A 27,538-nucleotide genomic window follows, 5' to 3' on the forward strand; every position below is an offset into this window, starting at 1 on the left:
AACAAAATTATTTTCACCAGATAAGTAAGATCTGGCAATTAAGAGTTAGCATACATCAGCCTAACCTTATTAATATCAATGGAGCAAGGCTAATTTAGACTATCTGTTGCCTTGGCCCTTTATGTTGCAAGGTGAGACTCTTAATACCTGATTCCAATTGAGTTTTCAAAAGTAAAATAAGGAGAAACTATGTGATACCTGTTCTTCAGTGAGGAGCCTTGTAAACTTGAAGAAGATTATAGGAAAGAAAGTAAAGAAAAGGGGTGAGGAGGAAGTTCGATAATAACAGAAAAGATTTAATATTAAAAAATGTAAAAGATTTAAAAAATATTTCTAATCTGTGTAGGTGATATCCTTGTTCCTAATAAAAGTCTCTTTGACCTTGGTCCATAAACAGATATATGTTTCTGTAATTTTAAATTTGAATATTCAATTTCTAATTCCCCTCTCAGAGTAAACAACCTCCTTTAATAAAATCACAGACTAAAAGCACTTCAAAATAATTTTCTTTGTCTCTTGCCTTAGTTTATTTAATGTAATGGAAATTTGCTTCATAATCAGTTGCACCATTGTATTGGAATGAATCCTCTGAGGTGCTGAGCATATGCTACTCTCAGTGAAGTAAATATCATTTACATATATTTAGCTCCTGCTGATAGATAGCCTTTTTGTGATAGCTACCTTTGTTGAATAGTTGGCTTTAACCATGATGTTGTTATTTGGATAAAAATTCAGACTTCTTCTAACTCTAGGGCTGCTTTATTTTTTTAGTATTCCTGTCTGACTCTTGTTAGCTAGACCATTGCAATAAAACAGATCTATATATTCATTTCTTACCCTAGGATAAATATCCACTTGTTCTGTTTACTGCTGCTCTGAAGATGATCAGCTCATTTACCTACTCTCCATTTAGGCTATGAGATTGCATTTTTTAAAATTCTTGTTTATGTTAGTAGCTTTGCTACAGTTTTTCCTGCAGGATTATATTGAACAGAATCTAAGAAAATCCCTTATCCAAGGCAGCCCCCTATCGTTTTCAGGTTAGATTTAGAACTCTACAGATTTAATCAGCTGTATTATCAGAAAATTTGCCCAAAGAGTCTTAAACTTCTGAGCCAGATAGATATGCAGTGTCATAAAGAGTAACAGCCATGTACCTTTGAACGTTGTCCAAAAATACTGAATCAATAGCCAAAGCACACTCCAAACATATACTTTAACTGGGTCCAATTTCCAATGATTTTCAAAGGCCCATTTATATTAGCATAATAGACTCAGCTACGATACTAACAGGAGTCTTATAACATTTTAAAGATACAAGATAGTTTAGCTAAGACTGTGATTTTATTTAGGAGTTCTTGCTTGGTGAATTTAAGTGAGGTCTTTGGGGGAAAAAGGAAGGTAAAAGAGCTGGAGCCACCCCATTAACTTTGGGTAGGACATTATAAAGATTCCTGTAATACCTGGACTGGGAGGTTGGATACATAAAAATATTAACAGATGTGGGATATACTGCAAAATATCTACCTGTATGTTTATTCTTGATCAGTGATAAGAATAAGGTAAATGGAAATAGCTAGTCTCATCAAAAAAAAAAAAAGAGCCTCATTATTTATCACAGAATAACAGTATGCATCCAACAGGTACCTCAGGTGAGCTGGCAAACAGTTTCCCTATCATTTCTGCCTATGGATCTTACATCTAGTAAAACAGAAAGGTTTAAAGGTCATACTTTTCTTTCATTTAAGGCTGAATCGCCCTAAACTACCTTGTGCTGTAAAAGCAAGTTAGTATGCATATGAGCAGTGGAGTATCACATTTCTACTTATGAATTCTATAGACTCAAAGAAAAGTCAGGTAATTTGAAGTTAAATTTGAAGCTATTAAAAGCAAGTGAGGCCATCTTTCATTGAATTTGGATTAAGAGCCTGTGCATAAGCAATTGCTTAAGAGCCACTGATGAGGTATTTCATTTCCCTGCATCAGAAAGCCTTTCTGGGGTTTTTCTTTTGTTTGTTTTCAAGTAGGCAACCAGAGAGAACCTTTGCATTTAAAATGTTTAAGAGTATGGAAAAAATGTTGTTTTGGAGTTTGGTAAATAAAGTAATTTAATTCCTCCTGAATCAGGCAAGAATTTAGCATTATGTAAAAGAAAGTTTGCTGAAGGGAGAGTTGGCAAATCGACAAAACTGTCGGGTTCCTTTTCTTCAAGATTCTCAGAAGTGCAAAAAGGTTACTCCTGTTATTTAGCTAGCAACAAAATAAGTTTTACTATTAATTGGTAACAGAAATGGAAGAATGCTACGTGAAGTATACTTACAGAAACAGTCTGACAAACCAGGGTTGGTAGATATTTCTGGGCTGGGCTGCTTGGACTGGCAAGCTGTCAGTGTTTTCAGTAGAAAACTCCTGAGCTAAGACCTAGCTGAACTTAGTGATTAATAGGTATCACTAATAGAAATTTTGTGTTTTGTCTGCTAGTGATTCAATTTACTTGGAGCTGAGGGTAAGAGAAGTTATTCCTAAATAAGTGCTGTGTTCATGTTTGTTGGACAGCGGGTGCTCAAGGAGTTACACACCATAAAGAAGAGATATAGTCCTATGTCTAAGCTGACATCCTTGCAAGACTAGGGTTTGGGTTATGGTAATTCATGACAAGTGGATGTAACACAAGTGAATATACTCAAATTGGTAAAGGGAAGTGAAAGATGGACCCAGGGAGCCTATAGATAATTACTAAATTGCTTAAGAATATAATTTGACTGTCGTGATTTTCTTTTTTAAGTTAGGCTTTTTTTTTTTTTTGCAAGTTGCTTTTCATGTTTCACCCACAAGATTGTAGTAAGAATGTAGGCTGTCAAAAAAGGGAGTTTGCAAATATGAACAGTGTATCGTATGCACCAATGCTGTGAAAATAATGTGAGATGGGACTCATGGAAAGATATTTGTTTAGGACGGTGGTGGAAAGGAGTTTGGTTTTGAGACTTGGAATGAAAATAGTGGGTAAAGGAGAGGACTTTGGAAATAATAAAGAAGTAAGCCAAGGAACTTGAAATATGAGATATGAAAGGGTCAGGGGAAGAAAAAGCCAACCCAAAAGCAAGATAGGAATATGAAATCAAAGGATTGCAATGGTTGGAAAGGACTGAGATAAAGTTAGGACCATAAAGTTGGCTGGACTCCACAATAATCTCTACTCTTCTAGTAGAACAAACAAGGAGAGAAAATAAAAATTTAGGGTCTTTATTTCGGCTCTGAAGTTACCCCTGTAAAAAGACAGCTTCCAGTACAGGAAGGCTGGGGCTAGGTGGGGAAAGTGAGAGACCTTGATTTACATTGTATATTCAACTAGCTCATGTCATCTGCTTTGGAAGAAATGAAAGAAATGAAAAATACAGGGAGATGTTTCAGCTGTGCCTTTTGGGATGGAGATATATTTAAGTAACCTCTGCGTATGTGTTTGAATGTATGCAGAGATATTGATATATGAGAAGGTGAAATAAAGCCATAGTAAGTGTACTCTGTTCCAAAATATATGGCTATATGAAGCATATGATACTTATAAATATACAGGTTTTGATAAAACTTTATCTGGAACAAATTGTTTGAGTTTTTCTCTTCGTGACTAGTAGAGGAGTCTCCAACTCCTGCTGGCACAGGCTGTCTCCCTCAATACACTGTGCAAGAAAGGGACTACCTGGTGATGTGGTAACAAAAAATTTATCATCCTCACATTGAGTCAATTTACTACTCCTAAAGGATAAAGACATCATCAAGTAACGCAGGTTAATCAAAATGAGTGCTGATAAAATCCCTCATGGTCATATATTCATTATATGTGATGTATTTTATGGAAACACTGTCTTAGGGCTTTCTGAAAGTTAAAACAGTGAAGAATTCCAAATTATCTTACGAAACAGCTCAAAGACGAATAGAAAAAAAAAGACATAAATAGATGTATCTATAGTGGCTTTAAAGCCATTTACAATACCTCTTCCAAATATGTTACAATAATAAAGGTTTAGTTCATTAGGTGAAGCTTACCTATTGCTTCCCAGCAAAGGTACTGCAGACCAGAAGCCCAGAGAGTTTAAGCAATTAGCATCCTTGCAGGGGTTCAAGCCCCAGGTAGACAATGCCGCAGCTGGGCAGATCTAACATTGGTAATCAACTCATTTCAAGTCAAAAGTTGTACAAGAGACGTCCAGAGGTCTCTTTCAAGTGACATTTGTACAGTGTTTTGATTCAGCTAAGTGAAAGAACGCATAGGATCTTATTTCTATGTCTGTGAGTTCACATGGTTTTGCCTTTATGACTGTTGCTGGGTTGGACAATAGTATATACCCTGAGCTTTGGGCATCTGGGGGATCATAAGTATGAGCCACATAAAGAGTAGCGCAGAAGACTTTGGAAAGGTTGATTTATTTTTATTAGTGTTATGGTTACTTCTTCAAAGCAGCTGAGTGAAGGTGGATTGGTGGTGGGCAGAGTTTACATTACATAAGGAGAAGTAGATGAATGAAGCTTAAGACATAACTGAAAAATTCAACAAGAAACTATTTTTTATGAAATAATCTCAGTTCTTTTGAAGCTACAGTGTTTTGATATAAGGCTATTTTCAGGACTAAGAAAATATCTCATTGTATATAAATGCACATGTGAACACACATACACATAAATATTAAACAATATATCCTGCATAAATGGAAAGATGTTATCTAGAATTTCATTTGCAAAGCAAAATCAAACTGCACTTGTCTTCATTAGAGTATATTCACAGAGACAAGAAGCACGCACACCATCTATATGTCTACATTTAGTAGATTAAAATTTAGACAGGTCAGACTTTTATCCTTATTAAGAAGCATTTTGGCTACAGGGAACATGCTTTTGTGCTTTATCAGGTAACAAATATTTATGAATTTCTGAAGATTACATTTATTGAAATTTCTCATTAGAAGAGTTTTCTGCAAAGAAAAGCATTTCTGATACCAAATAATGTAAGCCATTTAATTCCATGAGAACAAAGCAAAGTGTTACGGATTCAAGATTGAGGCTTGAAACAAATATGATCATAGAAAAAGAATAGAGAATTGAAGGAAATATTAATGTATATGCTTCGTTACATACTGCATTTGTTTTAAAAATAGTAACCGCTCTAAAATCCTAAGCTCACCTGCTACAGCAGTTATGGCTTCAGTCCAGCTTGTTTTCCTATTCCAGCCCATTCTGAATGAGATGGGAAGAAAATGGGAATATTATGGCTTTCTGATATACAAACTGCACCAGCCCTGCAATAATTAGCAAGGCCTAGAGATCATTCTAACGTACCCTAAGGTATAGTCCTAAAGGACTATTCCTATCAAAATTACTGTAAAGAAAGAGTGGACTTCAGTGCTGTCTCATGTTCACTTCTTTTCCTGCCTTTTTAGGAGGTGGTTCGGGATCAAGCTTCACCATTTTGTATTAAATAAGAATTCTTTTCCCCTGGGGCATTCTCAGGTACATCCTGAGGTTTTAAATAAAAATTAGGTTTGTTTCTTGCACATGGAATTGTGGAGAACTGAATTTACATAATGACAGATTAAACACACAAAAGGAGATTTTGGACTGTGTTTCTTATACAGAAGTACGTCTTTTAGCTCTTGCAATTATTTAACTTCCTGATTTGGATACTGGTGAGACTTCTCAATTCTAAATGTACTATTAGATGTTGCTTTTGCAGATACCAAAAGAATACCAACTTCAGTTCAGACTCATCCATTTCTTTCACTTTAATTATAGTTCTTGACAAACCTGAGTTGCAGATGAGTAACACACACACAGAAACACTCACAGACAAGAAGACATACCCTCAAGGGAAAACATTACAGGTTTTCCCAGCTTTAGCAGGTTCAATTGCAAATACCAAACAAAACAGCTTACAACAAAGTATTTAATAAAACTCACAATAGGAATGTATTTCCCTTAAATGTAGGAGGTCATAATAGCCTTTAGGAAGAGATCAAACTGAGTGAGGAAGGTTAAAAGTTGCCTTATATCTTTAACCTATGAAATATTTTCTTCCACAGTTGGAACATATTATTATTACTGTTACTATTATTATTTATGAACCTTATAGGAGCAAAGGAAAAATATGTCTGTTCTTACATCACATCATTAATCTTATGTAACTGATAAGCAGCTGCATCAACAAAAAAGGGTTTGTTTTGTATAACGTATTTAAGACATTGGTATGGAGTCAAAGTGAAAAACTTTCCAGTATCAGAAAAATCAATCCTAACCTCTTACTATTAGAAATTCTCAAATGCTTTCTTTTAACATCAATTCTTTCTAATTTTGGCTAACACATCATCAAAATACCTTGTGAACTAGGTTACCAGGTAGGTAATAGTATCACTAGAAAATGAGATGAAATGTAAAAGTGATTTGTCCTAAATCTCATCAAAGACCAAATTAGAACTCTATAAAACTGGATTAGCGCATCAATATCCAATCCAAAAGACTGCAGAACATTTTCATACTTTTTTATACCTGCAACTAGATTCGACGTTTCCATTATCAAAAAATTAGAGAAATTACGGCTTTACTCAGTCTCAGATGGGATGTTACATGTTTCATCATTCCTTAGCTATGACAGATAACGAACAAAAAAGATTTTTCCATTCATTCATCAAGCTGATCCACTACAGCAATAGAACAACTTTGGGTCAGAGGCATGTCTGTGTTAAGGTCTCAAACTTTTATGATATGTGTCAGCTTGGCATTTTTACATGGCCTTTTCAAGCTGTTGTTTCAATTTCTCAAAATATATCCATTTTTACCTTCTGTAGGTATACCAGTAGTACACATAATGTTTCTGCATGGTTGGTACTCCTCAGCTTTTCACAGTCTTGCTGTACTCAGTGGTACCTTAGTGGTGCCTGCCCTTTCCCCATCATCTGTCCATCTTTTTAAGCAAGAAAGAAAGCACTTTGGTGTTTTTTACCAACAGATCTTTGATATCAAACTGAACATGGACTCTTTTTTTAATTTGATTTCTAGTGCCTGGGTGCAAGTGATTAAATCAATGATTTGATCTGCGTTCACATAGTTTTCTTATGCTGTTAAGTTTATATCCCTTAAGAAAGTATTTGAGAGTATTAAAGTCTTTATTTACTGTCTCTTTGCATTTCCATGCATTCATTTAATTAATCTTAGTTATATTCCTTGGAACACCGGGAAGATTTCCCTCCTTTCTTGAATGTATATACCTTTTTAAAATGTTTTCACTTAGGCATATTCTTACTCTGCTTTTATCCACACTTTTTGGCGAGTAATGTGTTCTAGTGTATGTTCACAAATCAGTCTTAACTTTTTTGCTCTTCCCTTAATTTTCTCTTTATCAACTACAGATATCATACTAAGCAGGTCAAAACAAGATTTCAGATTTGAGCAGTGGTAGCCCCAAAATACCATCTGGAGTATTATCTGCTACCTAATCTATTGAACTATTTATATCACGTTATCATGATGGAATCAACCATATTTCTCATCTTGTGTTGTTACTGGAGAATGTCCTTGGCCATACTCAGCCTTCCGGGATTTAGTTGTGCTACTTCCATATGTTCCTATTCCAATAGAAGATTATTTATTTCTTTTTAGGAGATCTTAGAACTGCTACTACAAGTGTGATATTTCTCATATTTAAGGGTATATCCTCTGAATATCCTTCTCTTTATCAGAATGGACAAGCTTGCTTAGGCTTCATAAGGTCTGGTGGTCACAGGAGTTCGAAATATATTCCTACTTTATTTGGCAAAAACAACTGTGGTGCAATAGTCAAGTCAGAGGTTACCTAAGTTATGAATTAACTGAATTCTACTTGGTACTTTTTACCATAAAAGCCTTTAAAAGTTCAATTTTTCTTTTCTTTTTGGCAGATTAGTAGACACACATGTTAATAAGGAGTAGATGCAATACAGACTACCAGAGGTGTTTTTCCTCCACTCTGTCTTTGTACATGCAAATAGCTTGAAATCAAGATGATGTAATGAGAAATCAGACAGACATATGTTTAATTCAATTATGAACCGAAATTCACAGCACTACCGTCACTCTCCATTACTCAGATGCAGCCTAGTTTTGCATTGTGTTCCTGAAGTTATATATCATCTCTAACAGTCACAATAGCTCTTCATTTAGTCAACTGGACTAGCCCATTTGTCGAGTTTTTAAATCCACAAATATACTGGTTTAAAGTAGCATCTGCAGATACTGCAGGATTAGATTATGATAAAAGTTTTGAAGGTTAAAAAAAAAATACTTGACTTCTGTTGTTAGGTGAAGTGACTGGTACTAGGCATTAGTCACACACCTTCTTTTTTCAATAGAAGGAGAGGAGAGAAAAACTAAGAGCACACAAACAGAGCAGGGAATATGCATTAATTATTACTAAGACTGAAAAAATAATTATGATTAGATTACAATTTACATGATCCTTGTAGCAACAAAAAGCCTAAGGGAAAATGTCAATATTAACTCTGTGTGCTTATAATACATACTCTCAAAAGAGATTTAAGGAGCATTCATTTTTCATCTTCCAAAAGGCAGGATCTTATGCTGGCACTCTTTACTGGTGCTGAATAGTCCCCCATTCTCTGAGCAGTTTTATTTAATGGAGTCAGGTTTAGAAGCATATACTATTTTTTTCAATTTTAGTATACAGCTAGGTTATTAAGAAAATCCCAATGGATAATATAAGCAATTATGTTTACTCTCGAACCTGCTTTTTCAGTATTTGGATGATAAAAATTCCATTTACAATAAATTAGAATGAATATCCCATTTTAAGCCCTCCAAGTTTCAGTTCTTGGGAAGTTTTTTGAAAAAATGTGCTTCAGCCTGTAAGGTTGTCATTGTCTAAAAATGTACGGTCTTTAAAAACATCACCTCTTTCCAATTTTGTTGATATTTTTCTGGAACTTTAAAGTGTGCTCTGTAAATAAATGTATGCCCAGAATTTTTATACTTCCCTCACTTGTTCTTTCAGCACAGTTTGTCAGTTCTCATTTTCAATGCGAGAAAAACAATTCTTTCCTGACCTTCTTCATATAGTGGTGTAGGTGGCCTACCCTCTGGCTTACTCTATTCAAGGGTCAGCCCAGAGGGCTGGATTGTGTAATGTTTATTCAGCACTGGTGGACACAAGTTTAATTCCGGTTGCAGTCGCTGGAATTTCAGCTGCTTGCATCAGTGTTTATGTTTTTATGCAGTTCGACTGTTCAAAATCATACATAAAATAATGCTACTCAGAAGTCTGTCAACCAAATTTATGCCCTACCTGATGTCAATCAGCTTTTAATGGGGATAGAGCTTTCTATCCTTTCTGGTTTTCATCAAAAGGTGCCAAAATTTATCCCCTTTCCCAATCAGCAAACCCTTTAGGGCTTGCATGCTTAACCTGTGCTATGGGAGCAAGTGAGAGGAACCACCAGACAGCGGGGTTACTCATCGTGGAAGAGTCCCTGTTTCCTTGACCAAGCATAGCTCCTTCAGCACACGTTTTCCTCTCTCCTCACCTCTACACTACGGCACAATATTTCTCTTGCTCTCTCTCTCACTATCTCTTTTCTGTATCTCTCGGAAATCAGACTGGAGTTCAGAGCACTTTCACTACCTTTTATGAGGTAGAGTGTGATGTCATAGATGGGGGCAGGGCTAGTCAACTTTCTACCCACCCACCCACCTGTGCTGAGGGAGCTACGCTTGAGACCGGAAGCAGTGACTCCTCGACGGTGAGTAACCTCCTGTCTCATCTATATCTTTAACTCTCTCTATAGATCTGGGGGTGGAGGGAAAAGACATGAGAATGGGGGATTTTTTTGTTAGCTTTTTCTTTAATTAACCATAGGGCTCACAGAATGAATTGCATGTGTTGTCTTGATCACCTGCGAAAAATCATTTCCTTCCTGTTCTGAAGTCCTAGAGTTAATGTCATCTGTAAAGCAATGATCACGTTTCTTTGCAGAGGTGGTCCGTTTACTGGTGGTTAAACTGATCTTTCAATGTTTATCTTGCATTGTGAAAGGGCAGACTCTGGTCTCCTTGAACTCAATTGCTAAACTTCCATTAATTTAATTACAGTAGTGCTGGGCCATCATTTTTCTAAAGTACTTTGTGATTGAAGATAGATGGTGTTATTTATATATTTATCATTGTTAACTGTGGATAATGCTTGTTTATCCAGGACGGGGGTTTTATTTTCTATATTCTTTGTTACTGTTTTTATTTGCTTTATCCAGAATGTTTATGAAGCTATGTATTGACAATAGGACAATTATAAGACCTATTTTATAGGTGAAATAAAATTAAAAAGTAAATTGTGGAAGTTGTGAAATTAAGCAGGAAATCAAATCCCAGGAGATGTAACTGAGATTTAACCTTTGAAATTATAAATCAAAGCCTTTGATTTTTTCTGTGATAAGAACTTGAGATGGGCAGGGATATTGCTAACTGGTGTTGGTGTTTTTCTTGTGTCACTACCTATACATTACTATTTTACTTTAAAGCACTTTCTTGTTACCTATTTCCCTCGGCCCCAGGTATTACTGCTTCACTGTTTTAATATCCCTCAGCATTTTAAAAAAGACAAGATGGACTACGAAGATTTTCCTTTCTTGTTCTGCCTGTTGGGTATCTATTAAAGCAGTCGAGATGTCAGAGCTCTCATACTAAAGGGCAGAAGAAGGATCATATGAAGATTTTGACCCCTACGGATACTGCAAATCTTGCCGCTGTTGTTCATTTAAAGCTCTTTACCAGCTCCGTGTGGGATCTTGTCATATCTCAGTGAAAAGCACTAAAAGGCAGCAATGCATACTCTAGAAATCAAAAGCAAAGAGAGTGCAATCACAGCCTTTTCAGCAGAGGTGGTCCATAGTGTGATTGATGAAGTACTTCTATTTTCAGGTGACTGGGTGGCTTTGAGGAATTGGGTATAGGATGCAGAGCCTTCCATCTTCTGGTCACTGGCATGTATTGGGGATTCGTCAGTAGTGATGGATAGATATTCCTCCCTGATGACTCAGTGATGCTCTTTGTATCAATGTGTAGGAGATCTGAATGAAATTCTGGGAGGATGAAAGTCTTGTTTTCAAAGCTACCAAAACTTTCACTAATGACTCTTTCCCTTCCTGTCAGAGAGAAAAGTAAGGACAAAGAACGTAAAAATTGGCTCCCTGACGGGTGGTAGCTTTTCTAGCTTTGAATAATGTGTGCAAGGAGTTTTATTACTACTGCTTATTCCTTTAGTGAACCAAACATTGAAGTGTCCAAATTTTCCTTTGCAAAGCCAAGAACTTGTCTAGCAAATTTAGCTTCCCTAGCAAACTAATCTTTTAAGTAGGAAAGGAAAAGCAGGTTAGTCAATCTCTAATGTCTTATTGGGAAAACTTTATAGGAATTGCTGTTGTTAAAGATGGTTTGAGGTTTGTGCTTTTCAGAGGCAAATGCTTTAAGGTAAAATTTAATTTAGATCCTAAGCACATCCTTTGCTGATGAGTTTACAAAATTGTTTTTGCACATAATTATTCTTGCATAATGCAGGAGACTAATATTTGCACAGAAAAGGTAAAACATAAGGACCAACTGTACAGTGCTCCTAATCTCACTTCAATGATACGAAAGCATTTTGGTGGCATAGAGAGGGAAATTTTTGTTAAAAGTGATGCAAGGATCAGGAACAGGAAATCAGAATTGGTATCATTCAGTAATTAAGGTGAATTACAGATACTGATCAGTACTGAGGGGATATTATGGAACAAAGATGTCAGTGGATTACTTTAAATCCAGAGAAATTTGCTCTCTAAATTTATCTTGTAAGACGAGCAAAGCAGCAGTTGACTGGCTTATGTATAGGGGGGAGTTTGTAGAGGGAATGATGTTCAAAATTACATAAACTGTTGTGATAATTAACCTGGAATCTGCCTGTGCCAAATCTAATAAATTTTTGTCCATGCAACCCCAGGATGTGGGTTTGCCCGAGTAACCTAACACTGGGAGAATAAATCGCCTAATTTTACATTTACTGAGCTAATTCCCCTGTTAAATTATTTTACTGGCAGCTATGATTAAAAAAAAGAATTAAAACATCTAAAGTGCACAGATTCCTGTATTTTACAGCTTTGGCTGAATGTGTATTCAGTCAATTGCGATGTTTGTTTTAACTGTATATTATTTACATGTACATAAATTAAAGTAAAATATAATAAGGCCTAGATTTCAGCTGATTTTGTTTAGCATGTAATATGAAAACTTTTGAAAGCAAATATCTGAGCAACTTGCTCCAATATATGCTAATTTAAATGAGTTAAATCTTTGTGTTTTGCAGACTGAAATTTACTTTACGATAAGGCATTCTTAAAAATTGTGTTGTTTTACATTTGCAAGCACATTGTGTATTACTGACTCAAAGCAAAACCAGTAACTAGTATATTTATATATATATATTTAAGCAGGTCAGCATTTAAATTACAGATTTGTTCCTCAGTCATGCTGGCAAGGTGTGAGCAATACTTTAATGATGTAAGATCATATATAGGGATCAAACATTTTTTCAGTATGATTAAGACAGCTATGTAAAATTCCCACATTTTCTGTATTTGCCAGGCTGATTTCTCTTACAAGTTGAATTAAAACTTTGTGGGTTGGTTCTTACCTTCTTCTTTTTCTATGAGAAGTGAGGGAGAGCTGTGAAATGCACCATCTGTTCGCAAACTGTGTCAGCTGGCAGATAGATGCTCATCACCCTGCCCTCTCTTACTGCGGTTTTAGGCTGGTATAACACCATTGACTCAAAATGAATTACTTTTGATTTAATCTTGTTTAAGCAAAAGAAGTTACAATGATAGTGCACAGCATTCTAGAGGACTCTTCGTGTTGATTTAAATTGCAATCCTTTTAAACTTCAACCTCAGCTCATTTCAGTTGTCAACAAAAATGCTCAATAGCACTTGGACCGAATATAGTGGTTGGAGGAAACTAGGACTGCCTTAACACCCCGGACACTTCTGTTTCTGGGACAGTTGCATCTCAAAGACATTAAACATGATTCTGATCAATCATAATCCTTTGGATTTTTATCAATCCCATCTGAGTGCCTCAAATCAAACACAATGGTGTACCCTTGTAAAACTAAAAACAGAAGCAAATATTGTCATTATTTCCCTTCTGCGAATGAGAATACTGAGCCACACTCAAGGCAGAAAAGATCTATAAAATCATGATGAGTTTCAAACACTGCGTCCTTCTCCAAGACTCAGATAATTTTCAAGACCAGTGTTGTAAAAACAGGAGAAAGAGTTCACTGTAGTTAAGCAGTACAGTTTGAAAATTATAGAGTTGGAAAGAAATCTTGCAGTAACAGAGGGGAGGCTACCCAACTCAAGTTGTGCAAAAGATGGGAGTAGGTCTATGGTATAACAAAAACTGAGTGGTTTATTATTCAGAAAGATTTTGTTTGAATTATGAAGAGTTTTTTACTATTACCTTGCTATGTGGAGAGTGATTCATCTAGCCAAGGGTAAACATCTGCATCTGCGATGCTCACTCCAGGCTTCCTTTATAATTAGTGGAGATCAATAACCATTTCTAGAGAGCAGATATTGTTGTTTCAGGTAGATGCTGACAACTGGTTAGATTAGTAACATCTTAAAAAAATGTCAGAGGCATGGGCAGGTGAATTGAACCATGTATTCAGACAAACATAGCGTCAGGGGGTTTAGCCTTGGGGGTCTTTTGAGGGTATATATTCATATGTAAGTGATGTAAACTTTCTGTGAACTTAGCTGCTGGAGAAAGGAAATTGCCCAATTATTTCTGAACAGGAATATTTAAATTGTTTTGTAAGGAGCATTTATCTATATAAAGTAGAGCTCTCGGAGTCCCAATCTCATTAATTTCTGTAGGCTGGAGGGATTGATATGTTTTGTAGTATGTGGTTTTCCCCCACTTGACACTTTTGGAAAACAATCTCAAAAATATTCATTAAGTTTGACTGAATTCTTGGACTACTGGGTCAAATCCAAGGGCAATTTTTTGCAGATGTTGAGCATCTATGCCCAGATTCACTGTACTGTCTTTAGGATTCTAATGCAATTTAGGATCTCTGGCCCATCTCCATAGAAAATGAACCCGTGAAAGATCTCAAGTGCTCCATGGTTCCTGGTCTTCACCAAAGCACGGAAGGAGTCTGGAATGCCTTGATCCAGCACCTGGAGTTAGGTAGGATGAGTGCAAGATAAGACTTCATTTATAGAAATGGAAACTTTGAAAACCTTGCCTAGGTCGCAAACACATCATCTCAACGATTTTTATGAGCAGCCCTATTTTTCTTGCCTTCATTCCTAGTGAAATTGTTCAGTTACAGACATCTGAAAAAAATGCTTCTGGGGGTTCTAGTGCCACCAGCTATGAACAGCTCTTGGATCCTGACTAATATTAAAAGACATTCAGTCACAATTTTTCTAGTGCCAAGTAAGTGCAGACAAGTCCATAGATAATCATGACTAATGTACAATATTTAAGTTAGGTAAGAGCTTTCTAAGAAAAGAACCAGTGCAAATGCTTTTTCATTTCACCATTCTTCTATATAACAGCTGAATTTATACCTGCATCTCCTTTACATAAATTCTGGATTAGAGGGAAGATTTGGAGATGTAGTTGAATTAATTTGGTTTTGTGTTAGGGAAGATTGTCCTAAGGTCAAAAGCACAGAAACCATTTGGGTTATGTGAATCATTGAGGCTATAAGTACTTCTGCTTTTGTTGTTCAGGGAAAATGCTGTCTAAAGTGCTGAATCTCAAAAGAAAACAGAGACCAAGTAAATCAGGATTTCCTAACACGAATATTTTCTGAAGAGAGTAGTATAGGACTTAACCAACTTGAGTGAGCCATTAAATATTTGTCAATAATTGGTGATATTTTTTCCTCCCTTCTACAGTTACTCACTTTTTCCCTTTGGATAAAACACTTGCTCTTGTAACAGTGAAAATGAGATCACCAACATCTCCTATGCTGCTCCTTTAGATACATTTGCATGTATATAGAAAAGAAGGCTAATGGGAGATATTGTTGTCTAAGCTACCTAACAGGAGGATCTAGAAGAGCCAGATCCAGACTTGTCAAAAGTGCATAGTGACAGGAAAAAGGGCAACAAACACAAATTTAAACATGGGAAATTCCAATTGGATATAAAGAAAAAAAGTTTTACCTCGAGGGTAGTCAAATTCAAGTGCAGGGTGGAGGTCTCTAGTTCAGAGATGTGGGAGACTATCCATCCTTGGAGATACTCCGAATTTGAGCAAAATCCTGAACAACCTCATCTAATTCAATTTGTTTTGAACAGGGCATTGGTCTAGATGGCCTGAAAAGGTTCTTTTCATCCTAAAATATTCTATGATTATACGAATATTTGCATAATAAAATGTGAGTAATAAAAACAAACCTTTACATTTCAGAGCAAGATTTTACTCATTCCAATTTATTCTTAATTTGCTGTCATCTTTGCTTGTTCTTTCCTTGTGAACTGCAACAGCCTTTACAATTGTTTCTGTTTTGTTCTGGTTTCATTTGTTTGCAGTCTCCAGTAATTCTTACCTGTTTTGCTGTTTTTTAATAACATTAATGTTAGCTAAAGTTAAAACTGTAATGAACAAATGCATTCACAAATTATATATTCAGTAATTGACCAGGGAAAAAACCTTCTAGTAAGGAACACTTACTGAATGTTATTTAACTATTGATTGAGTTAGTCAAACAAATAGAACAGTTAATTGTGAATATTGTATTTGGAATAAAATGTTAGAATTTCCTTTAGAAATTATTTGTCATATATTATTAAGCTAGCTCTGTCAGTGCTGGGACTTTTCTGAAAAGCTGAAATGGAGCTCTCCCTTGAAGACTACTGTGGAGATTCAATTTTTTTCTTTTTTCATTGCATACTGTTGTAAAGTCCTGAAAAGTGCTCAGGGAATCAGAGAAAGGAATGTTTCCACTGATAGAGTTGAGCTATACTGCAAGGACCCTCAACTCCAAAGAAGTAAAAGCCTTTTAGCACCTCAGAAGTGATCAATATCTTGAATGATCAAGCCCTTTATCTGCTTCTATGAGACATAAAATGTACATGAACAACAGCAGGCAAACATTAGGAAGCAAGGAACAATTGTCCTGGTACTATCTTCCATTCTACAAGAGGATTTTGTTTTATTAATTTTGATTCTGTTTGATGCATTGTTTCCAAGCCCTTTCCTGAGAAAAGCCAGCTATGTCTGTAGAGCAGCTATCTTCAAAGTGTCTCTGTGCTGCCCTGGGCAAGCGTAACTTTAGAGATACGAAGCTAGCTGAAGGAGCAAATTTGTCTCACAATGTGACAGATCCTCACAATTGAAGACATGGAGATAACTCACATACAGATACCATTCTGACACTTTTACAAATTAAAAAGGAAGTTGGGAAAATATCACATTTCTCAGCATTGCAGTCTGAAATCCTGCATCATGCTGTTTTTCTTTTTGTTTTCATTGTGACAAAATCAGGAGGAATAGCAGGAGATAACACATTCTTATGTAAAGAATATAGTGTTTCTATGTTTTATTGATTTTTTTTATCCAAAGTCTCCTGCATTTTATCACTGAGAGTACAATTTCCAGCCAACCAGACATGATTTGGACTCCCTTCAGGTAAGACTGTAAGACAGACATGCTTTCCTTATTATTATACCTGTTCTCTAGATAAAGAACAAAAGGTTTGCTTCCAAAATTCAATTTGAAAGAGCACTAAATTATTTTGTGCTTTTAAAAATGATATCTCTCTTCAGATTGCACAGAAGTCAGAACTCAAGTCAGGAGGGGGGAGATCAGTAGCACAGACTAGTTAGATATCCTGTATTTCCTCTTTCAGATTTAACTGCAATTGGATACGAAAGTGGAAATTCGTACTCAGGTGCTTTTGACAGAGTCCTCTCTGTGCTTTTCTATGCTTCTGAACATCAGGTTCAGACAATGTCGTATCTTGTGTAGACTTCTGGCATATGAATCCCTGTGTAAAATGGTGTATACGATCCTGGCAATACACAGACCACTTACGTAAAGCTTTGTATTAATGACTTTTTTATTGAGACTGATACTGAGCTTCCACAGACTTCTTATTCTAATTTTCTTCAGTAAGCCTCCTGGCAATATCGCAAAATCTTAGTTATAGTTTGAGTTAGCCTATCCTGTCAAATATAGTTCAGACTTCATCTTTGTTGCAGACATTTTATCTTCTCCTTGAAGATTAGGTAGGAGCCTGTGTTCAAATCAGTCATACGAAAGTCTGTTTCCTGTTAATCCTCCAAGAATTCAGATCAAACCATTTCATGGGACAGAATGATTTTAAAGTGGTAAACATGATTGTACTAATTTTGCTACAATTAGTAATGCAACTGTGATTGCCTAGTGGTAACTATGATTAGAGAATCATATATTTTGTCCATGATGTTCCATCGTAGTCATCATCCTCCAGGCACTAGTTCTATGCAGAATGAGGCAGATTTAGAAGAAAACTTTGAGCCATCATGGCAGAAGACTCATTCCCATGTTTGTCAATTGTACGTTGATGTAGAAAGTGTTTCTTCCTCTACATTCAACCTTAGCAAAGAAAACATGTAGTATACGCAACCATAGTGCTGGCAAACTAGTGGGCTGAAATCCTCTTCCCATCTACAAAACTCCTTTGACTTCATTGACTGAGGATTTCTTCCCTGGTCTGTGGAATTGTTCCAGATGTTTGGGCATTCCAACTGATGTCAAATATCCTAATTCAGTAGCAGACTCTGAAAGTTTTGAGGCAGTGTTGTAGCATGAAAATGACTGATAAAGCAAGCTTATTTAACAAATTCAATGCTACATAGAATTGCTTTCCTTACAGTGTTTCTGGTATATGATATGAATTGTACTGTTTTGGCATCTTTTTCCTGCTGTGCAGTGGCAGATAATGAGCAGAAGAAAAAGAACTGATTCTGAGCAATTTTTCATTAGCGGTCAAAATATTTTCCCCGATTAAATTCTGAAAAGAATGCAACAATATATTAATTAAATATTAAATATTAAGGAAATAACCTACATTATGTTTGGTATCTACAAGAAAAATTGTAAATTTTGTGTTATAGCAGTAATGTCATATTGGATAAATAATTTAATGACTGTAAATACAGTTGATGAATAGAGAAACTTTAATATCTATCAAAAATTCAAAAATATATTTTTCACCTTTGGGACCTGTCAGGCTGGAGAGAAGTCAGTAGTAATTATATTTCACAAAAAGAATTGGATAACATTAACTTTTAGTTGTTTTCAATTGTCTTATTTTTCATTTCACCATTTCAATTGTTAAAATATGAGCTTTCATGCTAGCTCATTAGAAGGACAAACACTGACAATATGGAAGATCAGCCATTGATACAAAAATAACATTTTGATAACGTCTAAATCAGAAGGGCAAGTACAAGAAATTGTATGTAAAACTAGATGGACCAAAGTAAAAGAAAATAAGTGTCTGAGTCCTGCCTTAAACTCATACTACTATCTCATCCCTGAGCTGTGATCCTCAAACTCCAGCCTCATAAAGCATCTGCATTTCTAACATGAATATTCGCCATGTGTGTGTTTTGCTTCAGAACACGCACACTAGTATGTTAGTTAGAACCGTTCTTAGAAGCCTACGACACTTAACAAAAACCTAAACTTTGGCAGGATTTACAACTGGGTGCTTTGCTATGTTACTAGATGACCCATTAAGCAATTTCTGTGCATATAGAACTTATTAGGGCTGGCTGGTCAGGGGAGCTGGAGATGCCTAATACCTCTAGTGGTGTACTGTGCTCTTGGGCCAAAGAAAACTGGATTCAGTGTCCTTCAGACTATAACCTGTGAGTGAGGCTTTTTGCAAGGCGGCTTCTTAAAGATCCATCTGCTTGTAGCTATTGATGAGGGCAGAAAAGAGGACAAAGCAAAGATAAGATGAGTAAATAGGCAACTGATCATGACATGGAAGCCCATGTTTCAGTCCCTCAACTGAGAAGGCAAAAAGATTTTTTTTTTCCTCAAAAAAAGAAATATTTGTAAGCTTTCTGGCACTCACTATGAAATTTAAGTACAGTCTCTGCTAGCTGAACATTTCTGAGTTGGTGCATGGCTTACTATTTCAGATGCTGATTGAGAAACAAAAGATATGGAGAGCACCTGGAGTTTCAGTGAAATAGCCTTTATGTCTTGCTACAAAAAAAATTAATTTTTTTTTGTAGGACTGCTAGATACATATGAGGTATTTTAGGTGGTATTCCTTAACTTTACAGTGTTAGTATTCTTATTTTATCATAAACAGATTACTTCTTCAAACTCTTCATTTAGTGAATGAAGTATAACCCCTCCAATTTTAGTGATATCCAGTGCTGAATTGTATTTTATTATTATATTTATATCTACATTTTTTTTTTTAGTTTTGTATTAAGTATTCTCCTCAAAGCAAATGAATTGGGGTATCATTTTGTCTTTTATCCTTCTTCTTTTAAAATAGCCTGGGATAAGTAAATCAACTGTATAAATGCATCTCTACAAATTTTCTGTACTATGTCTGTCATCTTCTATTGGGAATGCCAGTATTGGGAGTATTTTTATACGCTTATACTTTTTCACTGGCATAAAGCAGTTGGTAACCTGTTGACCTTGTAAATTAAATGTGTGTTTTAAAATGGCAATGGTCTGTAGAAGACAGAATATACCCATAGTTCTTGGTATACTTGTGTGCTTTCTGTTGTCCTAAGAGGTGGTAGCCTTTGTTAAATACAACCAAATGGGTTTGGGAATTCCTATAGGTTTCTTACCTGTAACTGAAAAAAGGCAGATGAGGACAGTTATTCAGTGGATTGGCCACGTATAAAACACAACTACCCCCAGAATGAATTAATAAATATTCAACATGTATAAAGAAGTAAGTTAATTGCAATTAAATGTGAAAATAAATAACTAGGAAAAGAGGAGTTTACTACTATTTTCTCTACGTAGCCACATTACATTACATTCCAAATGATGACATTCTGTTTGTTATAGAATTTCAAATATATGGGAAGATGGTATTCCTGATTCACCCTCCAGATTCATAATTACTTCATGTAACTTTAGTTGCTCTAGAGGCTGTTAGTTGACTTTTTTGATTGTACCTGTCCACAAAAAGTATGAACTTGCTTTGAAAAGGAGGAGAAGCAGGGAATGCACCCAGAATTCACAGATAGTCTTAGCGGCTTGGCAATGCATAAATTACCTGCTAAAGGCATACAAATCAAGCCTTAGCCAAGAGTATTAGAAGGGTTACAGGTTCTTTTTCAACATGTTAAATAAATGACAATTGTTTCTCCTGATCTGTATAAAGTAAACAAGACTAAATTCTATTTATCAATAATTACTAATATTAATTTTTTGCATTCATACATTTCAAGGTCAATATGGGCCATTGTTATCATCTAAGCTGTCTTTCTGCATAACTGATGTACAGGCTACTTGAATTAATGTGCATTAAAAAGGTCCAATAGTTATGCTTAAACTAAAGTGTACATATTAAGCAAAAACATCCAATATTGATTTCACAATTTCTAGAGATAAAATCACTACCTTTCATGAGTTCTTGTGATTAATTAATATCACTGCTAAAAATTTTCAGCCAACTAATAACTAAAATTACCTGGTTCACCTTTCAGCCATTAAGTTCTGTTATATTTTTGTCTAATCTGTTGAACTTGAAATATTATCAGCTTTCTGTTACTATGTACTTGCTGATTTCGATCAACTCATTTTTTAATCATTCGCTTTATTGATGGAAAAAACAGAGCTGACTGAATCTTTCCCATAAAAGATGGTTTTTGTTCTTGAGGTTCTTTAAATTCTTTCCACTTCCTCAGCATTGAGAAGAGGACTCAGCATTCTATAACTGTGGACACACGATAAACTGAATATGATAATTTAATCTATTTGTCAGTGTCCTCCTCTTTGTATACTCAAGGAGTGATTGCCTAGGATCCTGCATAGAATAAAGTTCCTTATTCTGTAAGTAGGTATCATCTGCTATAAAGTTGGCCAAACTGAAATCTACGTTTCTGACTTTTACTAGCTTATTAGATATCAATCACTTGCCTTCTGTATGACTTACCACTTTCCCAATTGTTGTATTATCTGCAAATTTCATCAGTTAAGTGACTTTTTTCCAAGTTTTTAACAAAAATATGAATATTGTAAAGCTGACAAATGGTTTCTCCAAGAGCACACTGAAAAAGTCACTGTTTAGCACTAATTTTTTTGTGTATGCATATTTTTGGAAACTTACCTGTTAGAGAATTTGGAATCATTCTGTATGTGCCTTGTTAATTTTGTATCAGCTGCGTTTTTAATCAAACTGTAACGTAGTACAAAGCAAAACACATTTCAAATGTCCAATTATATCCACAGCATTATTTTAAGCAATCCAAAGTTTAATCACATCAAAATATGATATAGGTTACTTTGAAAATATTTTTACCCACAAAACCATTTGGTTACCGTTAACTGTATTTCTTTCCTCCCTTTATTTATGGAGTCTGTCATGGACATTGCATTATTTTATTTGGGAATGCTGTCAGCTGAACTGGCCTATAATTTCACAGGTCATTCTATTTGCGCTGCTCAAATATTTCCAGACTAGGAACTATCTACAATTCTTTTGATGTCTTTCCCCACTTTTCAAGGTTTATTAAAATCAACAATAATGATATAGAACATTCTTAAACAACCAACTCTTTTAAAACTACCTATTCTATATCCTTGCTTACTGGAAATACAGATTTTTTTTTTTTCTCTATTTCCCTTACTTTTTGTAGTATATTTCCGATTATAAATATGAAGAAATCTCTGGAAATTAATTTTTCTCCTTTCTAAAATCTGTGGTATAATTCTTTCCCATTACAGTGGTGTGATAATGCAGGGAGAACATCTCTTTTCATTTGCTTTACTGTTAAGGAGAAAATTTTCCAGCTTTATTGCCTCCCTCTTCCTCAGCTATTTTGGTATTGTAATTGCTGGTTATTTTACTTAGATTAAGTTTATATGTAAAAGAAGCAAGAAATCTTGATTGTCACAAGATTCTGGAAAATTCTGCATATAGTGCAGGAAAAATGCAGCATAACTTATAAGCAGATCAAAAACTCTTCAAAGCCTCGTGGATTTTGGGGGGAAAAAAACCCTGAAATTATTTTCTTGGCAGGTAATAGGCCCTGCTGCTCCAGTGTTCTACCCTTGGATTCACTAATTACAAAGTTACCTTGTAGCAAAATCTTTTTTTATTTTTTTCTGAGTGATTTATGCCTTCCCTGGGTAGATGGTAGTTTTAACCTGTATAAGCGAGCAGCTCCAGTTCAGTGATTCTTAGGTTCTTTATGGATTTTGAATTTTGCCTAGCATTCTCTGTTCTTGGAGTTTTATGGGCCAATAACCTAAATATATCTCTTATGTTTAAGAGAGCTTTTTTTCCTAAATGGAGGCAAATGTATTTGTAAAAAGATCTAAGTAGCAGAACACTATTACTTTGTGTAGCAAGTCAAAGACTCTGTTAGCTGTTAGCATGAAAAGCTATCGTTATATTCATAATTCCCTGACCATTTTTAGGGAGTGAAGTTTGCCTTCTGTACTGTGCAATAATTTCCTAGTGGTTAGAAATGTTAATTTCCCTTCTTATTTTTTTATTTTTATTATTAACATTATCTGTTTGGAAAAGTGCATAAGTTTCTGTGGCCAGATTTTGTAAGGAATTAACGCACTAAGGGCTTGATTCACTGCTGCCTCGTTCCAGCTTTATGCCACTGTAGCTCTGCTGATTACAAAGCACAGCTTAAAACTGAAGTAACACAGTGGTGTGTAGTAAGATCTAAATGTTAATTGAAATGGTGTTCATTTGGTTTAATTCTTCTTTACTGAGCCATAAGACAAGCAAGGAGCTGGAGGCAATATGAAAAATCACTGGAAGTGCTTAGGTAGCCAAATTGGGTACATGGGATGGCTACCAGCAGATTTTGGAGAACACTCATAGCCTAATACTATTACGGGGTTTTTATGTCTCTTTTCTGATTCCAAGACTTGAAAGCATTTTACAATATGAATGGATATTAAGGGCAGGGACTAAGTATCTGCATGTTAAAATGTGATTAATAATGGTGAAAATAGGGAGCTCTTACCTACTATAACAGCAGATTGAAACTAGAGGTAATTAAAATGGCATCAAAAGATGTAACGTGGTTTTCTAAAAGACATTGTTGTAATCCGCATCCAATCTTGCAGAAGTACATGCTTCTGCACACCTTTATCGATATACTCCATAAAATTACTAATGTGTTTAAAGATGTAGATTGCATCCTTTGTATAGTTTTAAGTATCTAATTTGGTGCCTCCTCATTTCAAAAGGCTTTCTTTAATCACTCTGTTCCTTAATATATGCCCCATGTAAAATAGCTACCAGAACTCTGTTCATAAAGAAACGCTGGCAAATTGAGGCTATTAGAAACCTTCAACAAATAGAATTCATTCAGGAATGTGCAATACAGGCTTGATCCAGTCAGTTGATTATGAAGTAAATACTATTTGACGGTATCACTTTATATTTAATATCAATTCACCAGTATTTCAAAAAGAATCATTTAACAATGAATAATGCTTGATCGTAGATCTCTGCAGTAAATTAGAACATCCTAATTTAATAGAGTATGATCTGTTATTTGCCAACAAACATACAGATTGCCTTATAAATCATGCAGTAGTGTGGTTATAGAATAACACTATACTGAATTATATTTCATTACTCCCTATTGAACAGTCATGTTTCTGCCATATAATGTAATTTTCCATCTTTTAACTTAGTTTCTTTTACTAACAGAAAATACAAATTAGTCCTGAGGAAAAATATTTACTGGGAGCAGGCAATTAACTATGCATTTCAGGGAATGGCACCAAGTACGTGAAAATCATTTAAATGCTTTTTTGTTTTTCACCTCACTGTATGTAGCTGTTTATGTATTTAATGAATCATAATGAGTATGGCCACAGCTAAGGAAATAAAAAATAATAGGTAAGTCTATAGATTAACATGGTTCCAGACACAGGCTTTCTGTAATGTCTGTTCTTGTTCACATCAGTCACTGACACTTCAGAAAGAGGTTTCTCCTGAACTCTTCTTCTGTTAATGATTCAAAATACTTGAGGTGAAGTATAGTATGCTTTTTGTTATTGCCTTATGAGTATTTATCCTGGTTACATTGCTTAGAATTCACGTTAAGGAATCATATGCTCCCAAAATATGGAGCAGGAAAAGTTTAGAGGGAGACAGGCCTTTTATACTAACTAAAAATAGCTAAGAACTTACTGAGCAAGTGAGGTGGAATTAAAGAGTTAAAATAATATTTCATCCAAAATTGTTCCTACAAACTGGGAAAGATTTATAAAAAATTGAGGCAGCTTCCATGGTAGAACTGAAAAGCTTTATCACAAAGAGTATATCGCACTTTCTCGGTATTTTGGGAAAGGAATAACTGAACATCCTAAATAGTAACCTGGGTTGCTACAGCACTTAAGAGTGTATTTTTAGCACCTACTAATTCGAGGATGTCCAGTTGGATTTGGTAAGTGCTTAATTTGCATTTTGGAACATTGAGACATTGCTTTGGAAGTCCCATTATATGCTTAAATCCTTTTGAAGAATTTGGCCAGGAATATGTACTTGATTTCAGTGTATGATGGAAACTTATTGACTGGAAGTCCCAATGGTTTGAAGTTCAACAAGTTCTTAAGGCCTCTTGCATCCAGAGGACCCAGGAACCTCAGGCAGACTCATGCATGGGAGAAACGCAAGGGTATACGTACGAAAAGCCTGCTAATCATAAAGTAAGATTCCTTATGAACATAAGTATCTCAAATATTACAGTAGCTACAAAAACCTGCAGTTAACTGTTTCATTTTTTATTTCTTTAGGGGTTTCAAAATCTCCTTTCATCTTTTCAGATGGGATTCGCTAACAAGCTCAGCCCTGGCCTCACATTGTTCCTGTAGACATCATTGGGGGTGTTATCCTGGGCTTAATAGGAATAACTAGAACAAACCTGAACACTTGGAAAAATCCCTGTGATCTGCTTTGCGGTTTCTGACATGTAAAAGTAAATTTTTGAAGGTTTAAGTGAGAAGTCATGTTTTTTTGGTGAAAAAAGAGGCAACTTCTTCACCCATAGAAAAAGAATCAACAACAAAAAAACAGCCAACACAAGCTTTTCTTTTGAATTATTAAAAGATTTAATGTGAGGTACCACAGTCTTACCTTTATAGTTCAGTGCATGTTGTTGCTGGTGCTTGTTACTACAAGCTACTTGATTAATCCTGAGGGAGAGGTTTCATTTCATCTTTAATGAGACCTGAGAGTATCCAGACTTCAGTCAAGAAACGGTCCAGTGATCCAGTGGTGGACTAACCTTGCTGTATTTCATTTTCTTTTCTATTTGTAGCTGGACAGTGCCACTTCTCTCATCCAGGCAGCTAAAAATCTGATGAATGCTGTGGTCCTTACAGTGAAAGCATCGTATGTGGCTTCTACTAAATATCAGAAGGTCTATGGTACTGCTGCAGTGAACTCACCAGTTGTATCTTGGAAGATGAAGGCCCCTGAGAAGAAACCCCTAGTAAAGAGAGAAAAACCAGAAGAATATCAGACAAGAGTGAGAAGAGGGTCCCAGAAGAAACATATTTCCCCTGTACAGGCCTTAAGTGAATTTAAAGCTATGGATTCATTCTAAAACACTAAGCTTTACCAGGAGGGTTTTATATTCTTTTTGTATGCATACCTGCCGACTTGTATGCGTCTGGCATGGGGTGGGGGGAGCAGTGGCAATTTGCATGCAACCGAGACTCTATTGAAGTAACTAACTTTCTGCAATGCCAAAATTTAGGGCATTCTCTTCTGATGTTAAACGGACTTATTCCAAGCTTACTTTTTAAACGAAACTATAGCATTAAATTGGCCAAAGAATTTGCATTACAGGGGTACGTGTGGGTTAAATAATAAATTCAAGTCTAAACCCAGAAATTTTTATGCATGCAAGAAACATTAGGTTGGCAGGTATATTAAGTGAAAAAAAAGAAATTGTAATGGTAGACCATAAAGCTTGTATTGCTTCTGTTCCAGTGCAAAAATGTACTAGCCAATATGCTTAAATGTGTGGCCCAATAATTAAATGATATAACTTTTAAGTCATCTTCATTATAGTATGTGAATTTTTAAAACAGATACAAACTAATTCATCTTAAAAATGCTTCTTTTAAACCATGTTTTGTTCTTTATGTTCTAGTAGTGTTATGATTACTCACATTTCAATTACTCCCATTACTATGACCAGAGGTTTACTTTTGCCAATTGAATTCCTTATGGTGGAGTATGAAGCACAATATGGTGATTGACATTGCCTTTTATATTATGATTATTATTATGATTATTATTATAATATTAGTAATAGAAGACCTGGTGGTGGAATGTTTAGAGACACAGAAACTGACAGTGTGAGAATTTAGAGGCAAATATGTAGGTGTAGCTTGGATTACAGGTATCTGACATACCATTGTAACCACTAACTCAATAAACTCATTTAACCTTGGAATCCTCAATATGGCTCATCTCTTTTAATGCACAGATATCTCCTGCATCATAGTTGATGTAGACAGTGATTAATTTTGCCTTATGATCCTTTTTTTTTTTTTTTTTTTTTTTTTGTGAAGGAAAGACAACATTACATTCGTTTTCTCATTTTTTATAACCAGGATAGCCAAACATGGTCAGTGGGTCAAAAACAGAGTTTAAATCTGAGACAGATTTAAACCTCAGCACATAAGACATATATGTCAAGTGTGGGATGAAATTACTTGTTTAACTAGAACACCTCAGAAACAGCATAAAGCTGTTATTAAAATATAAAGCACATATTATTTATATTAAATATATATATTTATATAAAATATAAACCATTTATTAAGCTTATAAGTTTGACATCTCAGAACCTTGGAAATCATCTCTTGTCCCACACTGCATAGACCTGTACAAAGACCACTGCACAAAGAAATACAGTATCTACTTTTACTCTCTTTTAGCCCCAACTGTTGGCTCAACTACAAAGATTGTATTAATGTTATGAAAAAGTCTTGGTATATATGAAAATAAAACAATAAGCATGTATTTATTTTTCATATAATTAAATGCTAACAACTTAAGAGAACATTCATGACCTCGTAAGGGATTTGAAACACTGTGATGAACAGTGAGGTATACCGTAAGTGACATGTATATCCCTTACAGTGTTTTTGAGAGATGTTTGGATTCTTGTCTCAGATACGCTGATTATTCCTCAGAATAGCAACGTACCAATTTGTTTTCTATTGCCCTCCTACACAATCTTTATAAAGAAATGTAGTC

General features: G+C 35.3%; 1 protein-coding gene across 2 annotated transcripts in view; it reads left to right on the top strand.

Moving 5' to 3' along the window:
* CTNNA2 (catenin alpha 2) overlaps positions 1–26,734 on the top strand; it is a 527,667-nt gene extending 500,933 nt beyond the window's left edge. The window contains exons 18-19 of one of the 2 annotated variants that reach the window (XM_075148430.1): positions 9,633–9,776; positions 25,584–26,728. In XM_075148430.1, coding sequence (XP_075004531.1) covers positions 9,633–9,776; positions 25,584–25,871 — 432 coding nt within the window. In that variant the 3' untranslated portion in view covers positions 25,872–26,728. Of the gene's footprint in view, positions 1–9,632; positions 9,777–25,583 lie in introns of both variants that reach the window. The other variant, XM_075148429.1, reaches the window with a different exon arrangement.
* The last annotated feature ends 804 nt before the right edge of the window (positions 26,735–27,538 follow it).

Source organism: Calonectris borealis, chromosome 4 (genome assembly GCF_964195595.1).
Source record: "Calonectris borealis chromosome 4, bCalBor7.hap1.2, whole genome shotgun sequence".
NCBI classification, from domain to species: Eukaryota; Metazoa; Chordata; class Aves; order Procellariiformes; family Procellariidae; genus Calonectris; species Calonectris borealis.